We start from the raw sequence: 21,527 nt of genomic DNA, 5'->3' as shown, positions 1-21,527 counted from the left end.
GGTGGGTATAATTAATTGGAAATAATGTACAGTACGGTTTCATGCCGAGTGTGTATTATCACCAAACAAGCGTTGTCCTTGAAGACACCATATGTGCCCGTCTGTCAATGTTCGTTCGAAATAGTTGGAAAACTATATTTACTTTTTTATTTTTTGGAGAATTTTTTTTTTTTTTTAATTTTACAGACAAACATTTTTTTAGTAAACATCAAATTAAACTAGACTAAATTAGTCTTGAGTTTTCGTCAACAAAAACTAAACAAAGACAAACACATTTTGAGATGACTAAAATACGACTAAGACTACTAAGTATTATCGTCCGAAAGACTAACACTAAAATGAAAATTAAACTGGACTGCCAAAAACAACACTGGTTTTGAGCATTTTTTACCAATAGGAAAAAACAAAACAATGTATATTTGTACGAATGTTTTTATGTAGTACAAAACAAACAACTTACCAAGATCCATGCTCTTAGACTTTCGAGACTTGATGATCTCCAGCTGTGCGGCATTTTCATACTGCTTAGTCCGCTTTTCTGACATACTTTGGCGGGCAAATCCCTCCCTTTGAAAAGAGCCATTGGGGTCTGCATCAGGACTCAAGGAGCTACAGAAAAGAAGAAAGTAAGGACAGTGTTAAAGACAAGTCCATTTGAAAGCCATGATTGGATAACATAATATCCTAATAAGATCAATTACAAGAACCACCAATATAAGAATTCATAAAATATTTTTCAAGGTTTTGAAAAGACCCTTTATTGGATCTAGTGATGTTGTGCTTGCGTGTGTCTCTTCATATGAAAATGTCAAGGGCCATACTGATTATAAACAGTGGGGATACAATCTTGCAATTAATATTTACATGAATCTCGGGACACTCCATTGCATATGACAGTCATCAACAAACAAAATAGGAGGATTGAACTGGCACATTCAGCAAGTGAAAAGCGGTAATGGTAGGGCCAATTCTATCCTTACAACATATGGGAAGACAATCTAAATTGCATATATAATTAAACTAATTATATAATGCAAATAAGGTTGTTTAAAAGTTGGTGGGGACAATTTGAGCATCCTGAAAAGTTAGTGTGAGGTGTTGGAATTCGCCCCCACGGCCAAGGCGCACAGAAGCAGCGACAGCCGAACAAAGTACCGCTCTGCCGATGTTGCCCCCACGCGCGCCAACCGGGAAGGCAGAACTCCACGCGTTCATCTCTGATGTTAACCCTTTGTACTGACTCCATGTTCCAAAAGTTTGAAAATGACTCGCCGAAAGCAGGTTGACAATTTATTCGTCGACAATGGTCAAAAACAAGGCAAAAACAGACGACGGAGGGACAATTCTGGATCCAAAACAAGGCTACATGTTTCCGAGCAGCAAAATCTGTCTTATCTCAGTGTCCAGTGTTTTTTAAGTCCGTGGTGTAGTGGGCCGGCCGAATATTTGTCCGGGCGTTGCTTTTGGGTCCTCCCCTCTGTGGGCGGTTTTGGGCGGCTTAGGTTCGTGTGCAGATGGGACGTGGTTGCCACCGCGACCGACGCTGGTCTTGACGTCTCAAGCACCCGCTATCAACTTTGTTATCCGGGCTGGCTCTACTTGTTTTAGGACAAAGAGCGCTTTGTCCTTGCAGAACTGATTTGCAAGTTTTGGTGCGTCAATCTTGCTCGTGACGCATATGTTGGGCTTCTATGATAAGATGTCATTGTGTATCTACCTGTATGCTGCTTTTCATTAAACTATGGTGTGCTATTTATTTTATATTAGGTGCAGTCCTACAGTAAATATGAGAAATAATACTATTACCTGGTTAATTATATTACGTGTGTTCGAGTAATGCAAACAGTTAGACGGTGCCTACGAGAAATTGTACTATTTTTCCTTTTCCGCCTCAGGAGCCCCGATAAGGTGATTAACTTTACTGTGTCAAGGGCACTGAGTGAAGTCTTCCTAAACTATAGTTAGATGAATGTGTTAGACTAATGCAAACAATAATATGGTGTGTGCGAGAACGGTACCTTTTCCCTTCACCTAATAAGCTCAGTTACAAGAACTACCAATATAAGAATTTATAAAAATATTTTTCAAGGTTTTGAAAATACCCTTTATTGGATCTAGTGATGTTGTGCTTGCGTGTGTCTCTTCATATGAAAATGTCAAGGGCCATACTGATAATAAAACAGTGGTGATACAATCGTGCAATTAATATTTACATGAATCTCTGGACACTCCATTGCATATGACAGTCATCAACAATCAAAATAGCCAATCCATTTCACAATTATATGAGGATCCCAGTCAAGGGCACCACAATGCCTTCCTGGGTTAGTTAAGGACATTTTAGATGTATGTATGACAGTTGATGTTAGGGTGCACCGGGATCACTGTCACTCAAATAATACCACTCCACCTACATGGCTGCTGCCAGAGCAGATTCCAGGCTTTCACTGCAATTTACCTTTGAAATGCTCTACCTATGTCACGATCTTAATTGAAAATCGTAGGGGACTCGGAGACAGAGTTTGGGTTAAAGGGCAATGGTATTTGCATTACAATTAGGGTGAACACCTTGCCATTCAATTAGATATATGTGCTACTAATGAAGTCGTAGAAACGATGCAATAATGAAAAGGGGCTTTTTACAAATAAAGTCACATAATGGAAAACACTGAAGAAGACCACAACACAGGTCACTTTCACTTGTTTGCATGTAAACAACTGTGACTTGGTTTGTTGAGCTCATTCAACACAAGACCTGATTCAAGTGTCACCAAGAGGCCGGCGTTAATATGTCACTTTGCTGTCACCCATACACAACATTCTCCATCTATGCTCAGGCTGCCATGCAAGGGCCACATCCCGCTGACACAGGAAATAGAGAAAGTGGAGCAGGAAGAAAGGAATGACAGCAAAGATGTATTATTCATTCATTCATCATCACTTTCTTTTCCCCCCACATAACTCACACTCTTCAACACACTATTTTTATGTCTCAACAAGTATATCATCTTTGTTGAACGAGACAGTTTGGGCTGCAAAGAATCTGATTTTCACTCACTCTCCGTTTTGACAAATGACTACACAGAGTGTCAAAACATAAAAGCTGAAAGCAGTTTGGCATGTTCAGCAAGATACTTCAACAAGGGTGAAATTAAAGTGATATTGTAACACCACACCCACCCTCCCCATGTGTCTGCGCAAAAGTGCAATCCCCACTATACCAATTTAAAGTCAGGTGATACAAACTAATTAGTAAGAACATGATACGGCTTTGAAGAAAAACTGATTTTCTAGTTTCCTGATTGCCATCAAAATTGTGAGGTTTGGCATATGGACAAGAACACAGTGTATTTTTAATCCATTCAATTGCAATAGTACTATAGTGATCCCTCAATTATCGCTGTTAATGGGGACAAGAACCGACCTTGTCAAGTGAAAAACCACAAAGTATCTGTGTATATAGGTATAGCTTTGAACAAATTAGCTGCAAAGATTTATTGTTTCAAGAAGCTTCATTTGGCCATCACTCCTCCCTTGGGGGAGGCAGTCAACCTCTGCTGCCACCTGCTGTCAACACTGTTGTCATCCAACTTGCCTCCTAACATGCATTGCAGCACTACAGATGTAAATAACAATCAAAATTAATGATCTGTACTAATTATTTCCTCAGTTACTGTTCCAGTTGTTTCATTAATTGCTAGTTATGGTATTTGGTAGCATTTTATTTGACAGTGGCGCCATAAGACTGTCATTCAACCATCATAATAATGACATGACACTATCATGAGCATTCATGAATGCTTATAACAGATGTTATTTGATGTCATCCGGCAGATTATCTCACTTTTGAATGGATGTAAAAGATGTTGGACATACATGGGGTCAGTGCCGTAATTGGTAATATGACCTATGTCATCAGCATTCAGTAATGCCCATTATGGTGTCATATCATAATTATGACGGTTTTATGACAGTCTTAAGATGCCACTGTCAAATAAAGTGTTACCTATTAACCCAAATAAATCTACAAAGAAGCCGCACTGGACTATAAACCACTGGATTCAAAATCAGGGAAAAAAAGTAGAGGCTCATAGTCTAAAAATTACGCTAATTCCATTAGTTCGTACCACAGCCCAAAAAGCTACGCTAAATCCTTCATAAATACTGCAGGTACAATTACAAATAACAATTACACACCACAAGACAAATAATTTATGAATAAAAATCGGGATAATAATGTAGCAAATCGGGTTCTAATGTGTCGGTTGTGTTTTGCATGCTGTTGCTGAACGCACCGTGTGACTGACGAGAGAATGAGAGAGGTGTGTTAAAGTTTTACCTTTTAGTTTTCAGTGGACAGTAGCCGTGTTGTGTTGCACAAGTTCTGAAATAAATTATTAAAAACCTGACAAAGCTGGCAATTCCTTTGCCGATATTACAATAATAACAATTGTCAGTTTAACTTATAACGACTGGCGAATGGAGGTTGGAGGAAGACTGTGGAGATTGTACACATTCAGTTATTTCCATCTTAATTTCAATGGTAAGCGTCACCTTTTTCCTTTTTTTTTAATCACCTGCACTACCTACTGTATGTTGATTTCTCTCACAAGAAAATCCGCTGTGCTACCGTCTTACAGGAAAACAATGAAATTTCAACGCTGTTGTAAATCGTCATATTTCTAGCATGTCGTCATACGTAGAGGAAATGATGAGTCAGATTTTACGTCGGCTGTCAAAAGGATCGTAGGTACACCTGAATGCATATAAACAGTATATAAAATACATATATAATATATTCATTCATTCATTTTCTAAGCCACTTTTCCTCATAAGAATTGCGGGGGTGATGGTGCGTATCTTAGCTAACTACGGGCAGTAGGGGGGTATACCCTGAATTGGTGGCCAGCCAATCGCAGAGCAGATATGTTGTAATTATATTACGGCTGTCAAAATTATCGCGTTAACGCGCGGTAATTAATTTTTTTAATTAATCACGTTAAAATATTTGACGCAATTAACGCACATGTCCCGCTCAGAAAGTATTCTGCCTTTTGGTAAGTTTTACAGCAAGGCTTTTTGTGCTGTCAAACAGCGAACACTTGTGGTCGCTTAGTGACATGGTTTATTGCTTTCTTGCCAGTTCATTATGGCTGCACGACGTCTCGGGCTGATAATGTTGTGCTTATATGATCCTTGGACAAGATTTGTCCGTAAGTATTGTTGTTGTAAAGAATGTACATATTTTGTTAGTAAGCGAAATGTTATATTTTTTGTATGAGACACTTTTTGTTTATGTTTAGTGAACCTGTATAACGTGCTAAGCTAACGTTGCTAATGCAATGCTTGTGTACTTTTATTTTGTAGTTTTACGACCGTCTAAAGAGGACAATGGTTTGAGGCCATTTTATTAATAAATCAGATGAAAAAGGAAGAAGTCTAATTATTAAGGCGTCGTTCACTAGCTGTCTAGCTTTGGAAAAAGTAGACGCTTCGGAGTGAGGACAGCATAGACATTTAAATGACAGTAGAGTGAAATCTACAATATATATATATATATATATATATATATATATATATATATATATATATATATATATATATATATATATATATATATATATATATATATATATATATATATATATAAATATATATATATAGAGTCATATTCACTATTGCTGCTAGAGGGCAGTCTAAACACCCAAATCAATAAAACCAAATGCAAACACTTTTAAAACAAGCCATTACAACACCACTGTAACAAAACAAATACTCGAAGCAGCAAAATTTGATATATATATATATATATATATATATATATATTAGTGATGCACGATAATGCATTTTTCAACCGATACCGATAACCGATAATTTCCTCCTCATTCCAACCGATAACCGATCATGTCAAGCCGATAATTCTATTAAAAGATTTATGTAAAATTTTAAAGTATACACAAAAGAAAATATTACTGTGCAAAAATATCATTTATTGCTTTTTTTCAACATAAAGTATGAACAAGTCGTCAATTCAAACATCTAAATAATGACAGATTGTCTGACATTGTGTAATGGTAAACCTTTGGCAACAATTACTTACAGAGTAAATACCTAAGCTGCACAAAAATGTGTTTAAAAGTAAGCCATTCCTAACATATATAACATTAATCCGCTGCAAAACACACCTCCTTAAAACTAGTCAGTTTTAAGTGTAAATCTATTGGCAATAAGTGAAATTATCTGCCATCGCTTCAAGTGTATTTCTCTCAGATTTATTGGAAGAAAAATAGCTAGCAGAAAATAATCTTAACAGCCTTGTTTTAAGCAATACATTATTATACTTAATCCTATAAAAAAAAAAAAAAAAAAAAAAAAAAAAAAAAAAAAAAAAAACTTGAAGGAAAGATTTTGAATAATATTTGTGGCTACAGAATATTGATTTAAGAATTTGATTATCTACTGTGACTGTAATTGAGCAGAGAAATAAGTTAAATAATTTGAAAAGTGATTGCTAATGTTATATGCTTTGTTGCACACTGTGAAAATGATTACCTCAAAAGAGCGAGATGTCATGTACCCATTCTGCAGCGCTTTGTTTAGATTTGCGGCTTTCACGACATTTGCGTTACAGCAGCTAAACTGCTACACGGCAGTACTATTTGGACGGAGTTGGAGCTCGCATCCGCGTGCGTGTTGTTTTGTGCCTGAGTTTTATTAAGCCGAAAATAAAGGCAGCGTTACAAAGTCATCTGACCGCTCGTCATTTCACATTCTGAATGCATTCTTGACTGGCTGACTTCGTTTTCTCCATGTTTAAATTATCTTATAACCACTGTGCCGTCATGATAAGCTTGCTTACTGGACATCACTTTTTCATGAAGAATGGTGGTCGTATAAACTGCATTATTTCTTTTATCCAGGGCTTTGGTTCTCGGGTCATTAAGGTAAAAAAAAAAAAAAAAACGTGTCTCGTCTCGGCGGCAGCTACATTCGTACCGGGTAATCCGCCCGCCCCGGCCGGTTCACCGCGGCGTATTCGGGTCCTGGCTCTGCTCGCACGCCGTGGGGGAACGCTCGAGAAACCGGGGTGTTCGCCGGAGGTCCAGAGGCCGGGGAACCGGGCTCGGCCCGCCCCGCCTATACACGGATTCACGGCCGGTGTTCTGTCACATTTTTCACCCATTGTATATTTGCTTTTGTGGTGGCAAATAAGTACTCTTTTACATTCAGTTGGACCCTCAATGTTATCTTAAGGTGTTAAATGAACAAGTTACATCATAAACATACACGCGCAACATGAATATGGCAGAAATAAATGCTTTTAGACACGCTGAAGACGTTAACAGTGAGAGAGCAGCGTGCAGTTGGGTTGTGTGCGGCCACATGGCAGGATGTGTCTGAGGAGAACTTTTCTACATGTTTGTCCATGATCAAACGTAAGTAAATGTTCCTTTATCGAAAGTTTGTAGTGTTGGCTTTGGAACCGCCGCATTCGCGGCCATTTTTAACATTACACACATGCATTTTTGCATTCCTGGATAGTCAAGAGATGATTAACAAGTTTGTATTTCTTGTGTATGATTGTTATTCTAATTTTTGTTAGGATACTGCAATTTAAATTTGCTCATGAAATGCCGACACTTATTCTGGAAGTTTTCAAAATGTTACTTGAGTAGTTTTTGAAAACAAAGGTTTCAACCTAACTGTATACCACCTAAACCAATACATATGCACTGCCCCCCCCCCCCCCCCCCCCAAAAAAAAAAAAAAAAAAAAAAAAAAAATCCCTTATTTTCAGTGTAAATCTACTACAAGAAATGAGTGAAATTATCTGCCGGTGCTTCAAAATTTTTTACTCAGATTTAAAATAAAATAGCTAGCTGAAAATAAGCTTAACAAACTTATTTTAAGCAAACGTCTGTTTTTGTAAAATAAAATAAAAATTAAAAATAAAAATAAAAAAAAAATAAAAAAAAAAAAAAACAAGATGGAGGAATTTATTCGACGAGATTTAAGAAAAATGATCAGATCAAGGCATTATACTGTAAATTTGCAGTGTTAAAGTTGGTATGAATCAATACAGACTTATTTTGCATTAATCATTTATCCTATCAATTAATTAGGTTCATATTGGTGAGAAATGAAGCCCTGACCCCTGTTCACCCAATCTGTTCGATGTTAGTAATGTCCCGTCCCCACCAAAAAGTGTACATGCAGGTTATGCTGTTATATCGTCCCTACCAATATTAATACCAAACCTATGCCCCTTTTCTAATTGTAAGTCAGTAACTCTTACTGGAAATCTTCAATAAATACACACAATCATATACACAATTGTAATCATCAAAAACAGCCTGCTTCCTGTAGTTCTCACTGTGGTGAATCACTTTGACAAAACACATGTTTGTGTATTTTTAAAAAAAATTATATAATCTTTTTCTCAGAAAAATCCCAAAGTCTATCCTTTCTGTCCATGCCTCTGGCCTCTTCCTCAAAAGTGAGCCCTAACCCATATGGACAAAATGTTCCCACATCCTTCCTTCTTCAAGCAACGTTTAAAAGCAATTTCCAACATTCTGAGCAGATGCTTCCATCTATGCTAAGCGCCCCGATGTCATCTAAAATTAACCAGCGTTGAGCATTGCTCACAGGCAATGCTTTGGAGTGCATTTTAAATCAACATTCCCTGTCTCCCATCTTCTCCAGGAAAGGATTTAAATGTGTCACAGTATCCCTGCAGTGCTATTAGAAATGCTAAAAGCACTTCTTATTTTTAAAGTACCTCAACTATATACCAAAGGTGGTCTTCCCATGAAGTTGGAACATTAGGTGTGCCTGGAATACAGCTTCTGAAGTATCAAAGAGGAAACTAATCATATAAATCTCTACAGTGGCTTTAACAGTTTATGAGTTTTTTTGGTGTAAAATTCACTGTATATATTCAATCATTCATGGCAAAGATGACAATTTTTGGAAACCAAAATACGGCATTCATGACCTACTGTATGAGGATTAACATGCACCAGAATTTGAAGGTCTCAGCTGGCATGTTGCTTGGGTTGTGTATGTAGTTTTAGTCAGGGATGAAAGTGGCTAGAATTTCTTGCCGCAACTCACCGACGCGAAGGCTGCCACGGAGCCAGAAATTTTATTTCTTTTTTTTTTTTTTTTTTTTTTTGGGGGGGGGGGTGTCAAACCTCTTAAACTACTGAAATGCAAAGAAAACTGTTTTAGCACAGTTATTTCTATAACATATACAAAAACTGATATTCATTCCTATTTTTTCAATGATTTGCAAAATAAAAGTTAACAAAAACAGCAATAACCCGAACCTCCAGCTCATAATTTTTATTTTCCCTCATTTCCTTACATACTAAATGCCGAATCTCAATTTTAACTACTTAAGAGTATAGGATGTATATTAAAATTGAAGTTAAGGTAAACATTTACTTTTTTTTTTTTTTTTTTTTAATAACAAAGATATAAGTAACATACATTCAGAAAAATAAGTACAAATGACTTATATTATGCAGAGTGAAATGGAATTTATTTTGAAGATCGCCCAAACATTGACTTTTTAAAATCATAAGGAAATGAATAAATAGCCTAACATAAATTAACAAATTTAAGTCCAAAGTTCACATTGACAGCTACGATGTTCTGAACCTCCCCATCAGAGCAAATAAAACTAAATATGATAAATAAGCCTCCTCAAGTCTTTCGTTTTTCTAAAAGATTCGATCAATTTTATGTTGCATTGCCCTTTTTTGTCGCATCAATTCAACCTTTTTACTGTCATGGGGTCTGTAATTCTGCTCTCACATGCTCTCACCTCCAGATAGGGTTTTGCTGTTAAAAAAAAAAAAAAAAAAAAAAAAAAAATTTAAATGCCCTCCTGTTCAAAAATTTTCTTTCCCCAGAAAATTGAGATTTTAATCTTTCCATTGATGTACCACACGTGTATATCGGACAATTTTGAAATTTGGCCAGATTGGGGGTCTCAGAGTGTTTTCCACCGTATGTAAATCTGATGTTGGTAGATTGTTTTCTTCTTGGAGATGAAATGCATGTGTGGCAGCTTAGCTTTTTTTTTTTTTTTTTATTTTATTTTATTTTTTTTTAACATGTCATTTTGACAGTTGCCGTCATATTTTCGGCATCAAATCACCGTGTACTGGAACAGCATTCCGGCCCTGAATCTTATACCAGAACTGCGTTCTGGCCCTGAATCTTATACCGAAACTGCGTTCCTGAGCGTTCTGGCCCACTTTCACTCCTGGTTTTAGTTCCACCTACTCTCATAAGCAGACCTAAAAAGAGTCTAACATAGATTATTCAGGCAAATAAAAAAGCTGAGTTTCTGTTTGGTGTACAACATGACTATACTGAAATTCACCTGCACAGGAGGGCACAGACATCTAGTACCTGACATGGAGAGGCTCATGAAACATATGCGAGGTGAGGAGAAAAGAGGGAGCATGTATGACATGCTTGTACCAACGGCGCACCACAGAGACATAGTAAATATTCATGAAGCTAGAGGGGACCATTAGCATTTCGGGGAAAACATACAGTCACATGTAATTCTTAGTTATACAGCATTCCTGATGCAGGAGTCTATTAGCAGATCAACTGGAGAAGGCACACTGCCTGCAATATTAGCCTGAAAGTTTCTTCATGTCTGTATGGACCTATTCCACTTTATATGTTAATGTGCAATATTGTTTACCAGCCAATGTGTATCTAAACACCTGTGAGACTCAGGGCATCTGTGCAACCAAGTGTGTGAGCAGGCGGGTGCATATATTTTACTGTACATATGTAATACATACAATATATGTAGTTTCTTGCAGGGGGGTGGAAATGTGTTGTGGGTAAATCACAGTTATAATAACAATGATTTAAAAATTAATAATAATAATAATAATGATAATAATACTAAGTATGAAACAATCATAATGTGAGATGCTGACTTTTAATTGGGGGTACATAAGTTTTAATTACAGAAATGTCTGCCTATGATGGTGAATGGTTGTACAGTATGGGCCTCGGGCCCAGAGTCACCTGGGATCAGCATCAGCTCATCTGTGAACTGTCACACCAGGGCAAATCACTAAACTAGAAGCTTGAACACCGCCTTCAAATTGAGAGCATGCCAACAATTATTTTAATTAATTAATATATGTTTTTACATAGGTTTGTGCTCATTCTGAAGCGCTCAGATAAATCATAGTATTTTATTATTTTGAAACAAACATGTCATTGAAATGATTATTTAAAAAAAAAACATTTAATGATTTAAAAAATACATGTTGTATCATATTTCTAAATTAATATTATCTATACTTATATATAAAAGGAACTTTGTGAAGGCGTGTTCATTCCTTTTTTTTTTTTTTTTTTTTTTTTTTTTTTTTTTTTTTTTTTTTTTTTTTTTTTAAAACCTGTCCTGTTCAGCTGTTTGACACAGAGAATGGAAGTCTAAGTGCCCGGATTCTGAACAGTTTTAATGTTTCACATTGAGAGTCTGACATACTCCCATTGTGATCATTCAAAATACCTTTTTATTATGACAAAGCAGCGAACAGGAAGGGATTATGGGGGGACAGAAGAAAAGAAATACAAGAGAAGAAAAAAAAAACACATACACAAACAACAAGAAATACATTGAACATCTAAACTAGTTTTTACTAATATGCTGGTGCTATCGTCAGCGAGATGTATTTCCGGTTTACACCATGTGGGGGCCTATTGGCCAGTGAAAGAGGAGAATGGGGGTGGGGGTGTCTATAAGACTATAAGCTAAGTGATTGAAAGGGGTAGAGTGTACACAAATCAGTTCTGTGATCTAGAACCCAGTAATCGTGTGAGTCTCTTATGAGTGTAAGCCCGTTGGCGACCAACCCTACGCCGCCGCATCGCCAATCCCGGCACCGGAACCCCCAACCCGAGCATGCCCTACCACATCCAGCAGCACGCAAGCCCCACCGGGCGCGCGACAGCCACGCAGACGGGCGGAGAAACCGCGCGGGCGCCAACCCAGGGCCACGGCCCCCACCCAGCCAGCCCGGGGAGGGAGAGCGGGCGGGGTGGTGGGGGTGCCATGCGCAGCCCATCCCTCCTCCCGCCGCCCAGCAAAGGGGGGGACCCCCAGCGGTCCACCAAGCCCCAGGCAAGGCAGGGTCCCCCGCCGGTGCAGGCGACACCCTGCTGATACACCGGCGCCCAGCCAGCGACCCGCGACGGAGCGCAGGGCGGATGCCCAGCCAGAGAAGAGAGGGGAAGGCGGAGGCAGGAGAACGCCCAGGAACTGCCACGGGGCGATGCAAGATCGGAGACCCGACCCCCCAACCCACTCCCGCGGCCGGCAGCCGAGGCAGAGGGGAGGCCACACTCCGGGAGCCACGCCATATAGAAAAAGTGTGGGACCCACCTACCACCCTATTACTGTGGCGTGTTGATTCCCAATGGACTCTGAAACGGCTGGGTGGATTTTGACAAAATTTTACACAGTTGTACTTCATGTTTCCAGGAGTGTTCTTAGATGAGTTTGATCTCAGTAGTATGGAAAATTTGAAACTCCAAAAAGTAGCATAAATTACTAATTGTTGAGGCGACAGTGCCATCTTTTGATTGAAAGATGCATCTATTGCGATTGCAATGTCGTAGTTGGCTTTCAAACTTACGAATTTAAAACTCTGAATTTGGTTCCCCCCATTAGAGGCAAATTAATATAACAAAAGATGTCAATCGTTTGTGCTTCTTTGTGCTGTAAAAAGTTTCATTTGTATTGCTATTGTTTTTGAGATATTTACTATTCTTTTATAGGTCAATCTGAGGTCAACCATCCCCCCATTTTTATCATAAATGGCTAAAAATTGTAAATTACAGCCCCTCCGTCTCTCTGTCACAGCTGACGGATCATACCTAAACTGGTGGCATAAAATGTCATTGCATATAATTAAAGAAGTCCCGATCGATCGTGTCCGATCTCACCATTTTCAAAGTATCGAAATCGGCAAAAAAATATCGGATATGCCTTTTTCTTTTTTTAATATATATATATATATATATATATATATATATATATATATATATATATATATATATATATATATATAATGCCATCTTGAGGATTTATTGTCAAAATAAACAAGTACAGTACTTATGTACTGTATGTTGAATGTATATATTCGTCCGAGTTTTATTCATTTTTTTCTTAATGCATTGCCAAAATGTATATGATCGGGAAAAATTATCGGGAATGATTGGAATTGAATCGGGAGCAAAAGAAAAAAAAAAAAAAAAAAAAAAAAAAAAAAGCAATCGGATCGGGAAATATCGGGATCGGCAGATACTCAAACTAAAACAATCGGGATTGGATCGGGAGCAAAAAAACATGATCGGAACAACCCTACATATAATTGACTTTCTAATACATTAATTTAAAATTAAGACCTTGCCGGTAAAATGTTGTCTATAAAAGTTGTAAAGCAATAAAACAACAAAAATGAACAAAAAAAATTAAAATAGGTCAAAAATATTTTTCAAACAGATCATGTGACTAGCACCTTAGAGACTGTCATTTTCTTTGCTTAGCCCCCCGAAAAAACACCTGAGGACAAAATATGCAAGATGGATATATATAATTTTTCGAACCTAAGCTTTCAAAAAGCAACAACTACTGAGCGAAAAAATTTTTGTTTAATTTTGAGGTTTCTTATGTGTCGATTTAACAAACATTGGCCCCAAACAATCCAGCACATGTAGTATGCTCTGCAACGACGGGCCCGACTGCCAATGAATGCTAAAGGAAAAACTAGATGTGACCAATTGTCTTTGCATCACACTAAGCTGATGCCTTATACATCACTCGACTGTGTGTTCCAGGGAGAAAAACTTTTCATTCTTTTATTCATCCAGATTGATCTACTAAGCCACTTCATCTGACAGCGTATCTTATCTTTTTCCTGTAAATCAGTTGGACAAGGACCTTCCTGTTTGACTTCCGTTACACACTGTGACAGAGAGGTGGAATTAATGTTACAAAGCAGCAGCAGAACACCAAATAGGAATAATTTATAACCTTGATTTATCCAGAGAAACCTAAAGTAGGACACTTTCTGGATTCCATTCCTTAAAAAAATCCACAAATATCCAAAGGAAATGCCCAACAGACTATTTGTGTGCATTTGTTACTATGCAAAGTCAATGACGGTTCGGACTGATCACATGGAAAAAAAAAAAAAAAAAAAAAAAACACAACAACAACAAGATAGAGACAAATTTGTTTGTATTCAAGATCACTGTTTTGGTTATTTTCATTTAAAAAAATGATACCACCATGTTACAGAAAAAAAAAAAAAAAGTTTCTAATCATTCTAATTGTGTTGCTTGTGTTGCTTCGGTCCAAACTAAATGAAATTGTGCCTCTAAAAAAAGGTAATTTTGGTTTTGTTAAAATTAGAGGCTATAGAAAGAAAATATTAATGTTAAATGTCATTTATTTGTATTTCAAGTCAAACTAGGTCAATAAAATAAGGAGTGCGTATAAATAAACATTAGAAAGTAAAAATAGTAAAGAAAAGTAGAAAATAGAATTTCAAAGTCGTGACCACAAAGCCAAACTTTTTGGGGAAACAAAAGTTTTTTTTATATGTAAATGTGTCGAAACAACCTAGGAAATACCACTTAAAACCTGGGAAGAAAATATGTGTTACATGCTATAATTAGAAAACAGACAAATAAATATACAGATATTCACACACATTGCACAAATATTAAAATAAAATTCCCATATTATTGGCTGGTAATGCCAACAAAATAGAAATTATGGAAATTATGACAATTCCTGTCTTTCGTCAGACTGAATCCGCAAACAATCATGCATCTTAACTCATTCACTCCCAGCCATTTTCACCGGAGCAAGGCCCTTCGCTCCCGGCTGTTTTACTGGATGTTGACTGATTTTGCAAGGCCCACAGAAAATTCTGTTCTATTGCTATATAAACATGGAACCCACCAGAAGAAAGATTAGAGTCTCTTCTTTCAGCAGGAAAAAAAAAAATAAGTTCATATATTTTTCCATTCTTTAGAAATCAGCATTAGAAAATAGCTTAGTTTGAGCAATTTTCCAATTTCTGATGAAAAAACAGAGAAACTGAGCTTTTTGTGAACGCATACATTTCAAACATAACTTTGACTTTAACACAGCTATTTTTTGCTTTAGTTACATCCCAAACATCTGAATAATGTTTTCCTTTTACAAAATAACATAAACAACAAGACAAATAGAGCTTTTGATACTAAAGTAACAATTTATTTACACATACAGTAACTAACAGAGATGACGTTGTTGTCACCGCGACAGCCGGGTTAACTTTTCCCTCATCGCCGCCTATCTCATAAAGATAGATTTTTTTGAGTCTCTGCGGGGTCTGCTCAGCGAGCAGCACGGACTCAATGACATTGTCCGCTGCACTGGTGGTCCCAGTCCTTCTGCTCAGTCGTCGGCGCCCCGGTCGTGCTGCCCGGTCGTTCGTTACCGTTGACTCGGGTTGCAGGTCTTACCAAATGTGCTACTGCCCTCCAGTGGCCAGTTTCATTGCTTTAAAATGGATTTAAGCTTTGTGCTTTGGAGCTTAGTTGAATCAGAACCCAGAGATGTCTCTTATGAAAAATAACGTAAAAGACATATGAAACAATTAAAAATAGAACGTATTTATATGTTTTCGGGAGCAAATGAGTTATATAGAGATGCGACTGAGAATTTGATGCCAAAAACTTTTCCGCCAAAAATAGCTAAAATTTCATTTTCAGTTAAAAGGCCAAAAGTTTACCACGGAATAGTGTGAAGAATTGTAGTCCTCTTGTGATGGTCTTGTGATGACGTAATAAGCACATGGCAAGAAGCAACACTACCAGCTCAGCACCAACATGTCCACGGTTTGGAAGTATTTTAGGGTATCAAAGGAATACTTTATGTCAATTATTAAATGAAAGAAAATAAATGTCCCGCGTCACATCGAGTACAGTGCATTTGAGCCCATGTGCGAATAGTTTGGAGTTTAATCAAGCGAGTAGTATAAAGTAGTATTTAAATACATATATGTGCATTAGATGTGGTTTAGTGAAATAATTTTATGGCATGACCACCTCCTCTTTTTGCCACATTTTTTCTGCAACTTCCACACCCCCTTTGCCAGTCGCCGTTTAATCGGGATGGGAGCGACTGCGCTTAGCTTCGTCGTTGTTAGGACTCGTCCTGCTCGCCTGGCTTTTGATCGATTCCGTTTATTGCACAAGGCAACAGCGAATCTTATTTTAAGAAGTGTTAGAGATTGTAAAATCCTTGTCAAGAACTTTACTAGTCTGAGCGAGAACGGAATACTTTTTGGTTGTTGTGAACTACAGTTTCACACAAACGTACATCGAGATCTCATTTAGCTTAGCAATCGGAGGCGTGAGACCCATTTTTTGAGTGTCCCAAACGTCCAAAAAAAGCACATTTGTCAAGGTTTCATCGACCGTGACATCCATCGAACAGAATGCTACAACAACGCGGCACCTCTGCTTTAGGACACGTTCGGAGTTAGCTAAAAAATTATCTCTGCTGCCGGGAACCCACCCTCCCAAGGGGTTTCAGAATCTGCACCTTTCAAACAAAATTACTCAAGCCTCAGGGTCGTAGAACATTTTGGAAAATGTTTGTGTACTTGTGAAAAGGGGTAAATTTGGGTTACATGAGTCACTAAAAACCTGAAATGGAATGATTTTACCAGACAGCTGTGGCCATGGCAAAGTGTGTCCCATGAGTAACGTCAGCTGCATAATAGTAAGAAGGCCAGAGGAAAAGCAGTGCACAATACATATTCAAAACATACAAGGCCCTTGCTACAATAATGTTAGCGAAGCATAATTAAAAACAGCAACAAAAAAAACTGAAAGAAGGAAAACAAAAGTAGTCCAATAATACTAAGTAGTCTTATTGGACCACATTAATTGCTTACTTGCCATGCCTGCGTAGGGGATGTTCCACTTAAATAAGGAAAAAAACGCCATAAGTCACAAGGAGAATGCATTTAAGCAGCTGTGAGCATTTGAGTGAAAGGAAACGTGTGCCTGCCGAGTGTTCATGTATGTGACTTTGACGAGATGAATTATTCACCATAACCCTGGGCTGTGGTTCAGAGCACACCTCTGCCCTGTGTGCAGGTACACAAGTCATGCACAAGTGTGAAGTCGCTACTGCAGGAGCAGGTAGAGGAGAGAGGAAGCTTGAGCGAGCTATAGCCATATGGTACTGCAATCTATTATGAGCGAATTCTGCTTGGGATGCTGAATAAATTTACCCCTGAATGAATTGAGAAGAAAACTGAGATGGAAGAGAGTGAAAAAAAGAAAATAACCTTGGGTTTTCTAGAAATAGCAAGAACATAATGGCTCATTTTAATACATGCTCTGTGAATACCGCAGTATCATGCATCTTTTCTCTGTTCTTTCAGGGTGTAATGGTTCACGTGAATGTATTAACCCATTTCGGTTTTTCATTTTCAGTTCATTTCACTTCCGGTTATTATTTTTTTCTCATAAAATGTATTACTTGCACGATCTAAGCATTTTCAGTGGAACCAAAGTGTTGGACCCCATTGACAAAGAGTGCTAAGTCCGAGTAGCTTGTAGGCCTGAAAAATGCAAGCGAGAAGTCTGAAATGGAAGAGCCTTCCAACCTTACTATGATCTCCAGTTTAGGAACACTTTATGCCCACTTAAATTAGCGACATATTGCATCTACCCAAAATAAAATCTTGATATTGTCAATGCAACCAGATATGTGCGTTGCAAAGATAATTAAGACACAAAAAACTTGAAAAGGATTGAATACTTACATTTGTTATATTTAGGCTCTTGCTGCTAATGGTTAAAATTTGACAGTTGGTTTTATTTAAAAAACTTAAGAGTAGAAATGTGCCGATTACTGGTTTCTAGGCATACTGTGCTAGGAAAAGGTCACAGTTTCAAAACCACAACATTTTCCGTCATACTGTCCCTATGATATTACCGTATTTTTCAGACTACAAGTCACAGTTTTTTTTCATAGTTTGGCTGAGGGTACAACTTATACTGTGGAGCGACTTATGTGTGAAATTATTAACACATTATTATATCATTTCACATGTTATTTTGGTGTTTTGGAGTGACAATGATGGTTTGGTAAACTTGTTAGCATGTTCTTTATGCTATAGTTATCTGAATAACTCTTAATAGCTATGTTACATTAACATAACGGCCACGTTCGCATTTCGTTGTTCATGTATCATGTAACAATAACATACTGTAACCTTATTCAGCATATTGTTCTCTATCGTATTTTTGTTAAATTTCCTTTTCCTTTCAAGATGACACATCTGTTCTATGTGTTGGATTTTATCAAGTAAATATGTTTATTTTCGCTCTTCATTGCGCATTTCTTGGCTGGTGCGACTCATACTCAGGTGTGACTGATAGTCCGAAAAATACGGTAGCTATTTTTTATGTCCCAAAAATGCAGGGAGAAATCCCTCGCTTGCATCTGCAAGGCTCAACCCTCCCCCACCGGTTGTTGCTCAGTGTCAGTGAGTCAGCTGTGCTACACGATGGCCAGAGGTGAAACTCCTGAACTTTTTCCCCCATCGAAGATGAAAACAAAATCACTGGTATGGAAATACTTCAGCTATAGAAAAGTTACAGAGGGACGCGGCTTAGAGGAGCACCAAATTGACATGTAAGACATGTTTGTGGAGGGTGGCTGCCGAGGAGGCAATACCTCCAATCTGATTTCACATTTATACAAAATTAAATGTTTGTAAACACTGTCATGAATGTTTTCCACCAGCTACGAGAGTTAACTCCAGCGTGTTTAGTGTCTCTAGCGGTGTTAAAAAATGGTGGGTTTTTTTCCTCTGTGGCAACTGTTTGTGTTGAGAAAAAGTGTGTGTATAATGTAAGCATGATACGAGTCATACACACGTGCTTTTTATGGAAAATAATTCAATTATTTTCGTTCTAATGGTAATAATGTTTCACTGTGGCTGTGAGTTTAGGCACTGCATCTGTTTTAATTTTATTTAGAATATTTCAGTTATTTTTTTGTAAATTTTAAAATATATTTTAACTTAACATTATACTTATGATCCAATTTGCTAATGTTTTGAAAATAAAAACACTGTTCAATGAAATATCTCAAAGTAACACATTTTAGAGCTGTAAGTGCAATACCGTGATATTTTGGCTTAAGGTGATCCTACCATCAGAATCTCATACCTGCACATGCCTAATAAATAGTGTAATATATTTGAAATATACTCCAAATGGGACACATCTATTTATTTATAAATGTTTTGTTCTTTACAATTTTTCAAGTTATTTTTTTCTGCCTTTATTATAATGAAAATTAACCACATTGAGCACTGAACAGAAATTTACCATTACAGCATTTCTGTACTTATATATACATAGAAGTCAGTAGGTACCTCGGTACAGGAGTCACAATTCGGTACGGGTTCTTTTTTTATCACAGCATGTGAAAGTTAAAGGTTTGCTTAAATTGCAAAATAAATAAAAAACATCAAACTTGCAAATTTGTGTTTTTATTGTCCTAACATTCTGTAATTACACAGTTGATGTGCCAAAATAGACAACACTCCTTTTTTGTAGGGATCGATTGAAGTATAAGTTAAAGTCAGGTAGCACTCGCCAGCTGGTAACTTTTTTTTTTTTTTTTTTTTTTTTTTTTTAAATAAAAATATGATACTATTGTTTTCAACATTGCATTACACACAGGTAACTATAAACCAGACCTGTCCAAAGTTCGGCCCGGGGGCCAAATGCGGCCCGTGGTCCAATTTCATCTGGCCCCCAGCCTCTGTCTTAAAATCAATAACGTCTGGGCCGCACACAGACTTAATAAATTGGTCAGCAGTACTGCTACCAGCATATGAAGTAGCATACACATTAAATGCTGCTCCTCATTTACCCACTAAAAGGCAGCAGCACTCTAAGCAACATTACCCCGTGTAACCCTTTACTCCCAATTTTCTAAAATGGCTACAATCAACAAAAAAACAAAGTTGACTGCGATGGCCAACCCTTCATGGATAGGTGAAAATTGGACTATTTCTTCACTAAAATACGCAACAACTGTGTCTGCCTCATTTGTAAAGAGACAGTCGCTCTTTTTAAAGAGTTCAACGTGAGGCGATATTACCAAACAAGACACGCTGACAGATTACAGGGAAGGTGCGTGCGAGAAATTGAAGCAACTTGAAGCTAGTTTAATTTTACAGCAGCAAGAGAGAGCCAGAGAGTCAAAGGAGAACGCCACAAAGGCTAGTTGCGAGATTGTTGAAATTATTAAAAATAATAATAAAGCAAATGTGACACACAGAATGGCTTGCTAAAATTTGCTCAAATATATCGTTCTACGTAAAAGGCGTCAGCCAAGGTCGGCCCCCCAAATTTTTACCACACCAAATCTGGCCCCCTTCGCAAAAAGTTTGGACACCCCTGCTATAAACCATTACCAGTGAAAAAAATAAAAAGTGTAAATAGTTCCTATACTTAAAAAGCATCTCTTGAAACACTGCAAAAATAAATAATCTGTAAGGGCCATATTCCTGATTTGTATTATTATATGTAATTTTACTCCTCGCCACTAGAGGCCTTTCAATTGCGTCTTTCCACTGACCTCGAATCAGCCCAGGTACGCTTAAAATGACAGCTAATCATGTCACAGGTGTTGGCAGTTAGGAGGGCAAACAGTTTTTGACTGTGTCTTAGTGCTGCGTGCAGGAATGGAAATTACTCATTTTGTTTGTTCTTTTGTGAATACGTTTTGAGTCTTTTGGTTTGTTACTTTTATTTGGACAAAGTGCTTTTGAGTTAACTTATTAAACGCCACCAGAATAAACTAGTTGAACTAAGAAATGGACTCGCTGGTGTTTGCTTCGCGTCTCCAACTGCACTGAGCGCACGTCATCACTACAATCCCCTAACTATCATCCAGTACTTGACTGGGAACAGGGATCAGTCAGTACATAATCACTCACTGTTCCTTCTTCAGCCTAGTGTATGGTAGAGCAAAATAAACATTTCCTGATTTGAAAATATAAAATAAATACATTTCAAAAAGTGTTAGTAATATTGGATTTGATAGCTCCCACTCTATACATTTTCCGTAAAGTTCCTAGTAGTGAGTTTGACTTCTTTTCCCTTTAATGTTGGTTTAGGTGCCTTACCTCTACTGCCCCCTGGAATGGAGGAGGACTAACTAACATGGATTTTTTTTTTTTCTTGTTTTTTTTAATTTTTTTTTTTTTACCCAAACATATTCACCATCTGACGTTGTGCACCGAACCAGGACTGCAGGAGTTAAATGATGCCCGTTCACAAGTACTAATACCTTTACACTCTTAATACTATGTATCAATAAGCAAGCAAGTGGTTTTCAGTAATCCTGATTTAATTCCACCAGTTAATTTTCACCCTTT

The 21,527-nt window shown here is 37.5% G+C and overlaps 1 protein-coding gene across 1 annotated transcript in view; it reads right to left on the bottom strand.

Moving 5' to 3' along the window:
* LOC130909013 (partitioning defective 3 homolog) overlaps positions 1 to 21,527 on the bottom strand; it is a 660,821-nt gene that overhangs the window by 249,630 nt on the left and 389,664 nt on the right. The window contains exon 18 of the mRNA XM_057825056.1: positions 461 to 609. Within this exon, the coding sequence (XP_057681039.1) occupies positions 461 to 609 (149 nt within the window). The remainder of the gene's footprint in view (positions 1 to 460; positions 610 to 21,527) is intronic.

The sequence above is a fragment of the Corythoichthys intestinalis genome, chromosome 20 (assembly GCF_030265065.1).
Source record: "Corythoichthys intestinalis isolate RoL2023-P3 chromosome 20, ASM3026506v1, whole genome shotgun sequence".
Classification (NCBI taxonomy): Eukaryota; Metazoa; Chordata; class Actinopteri; order Syngnathiformes; family Syngnathidae; genus Corythoichthys; species Corythoichthys intestinalis.
Note: the sequence above shows the minus strand (reverse complement) of the source record. Positions and strands in the feature narration are given on the sequence as shown.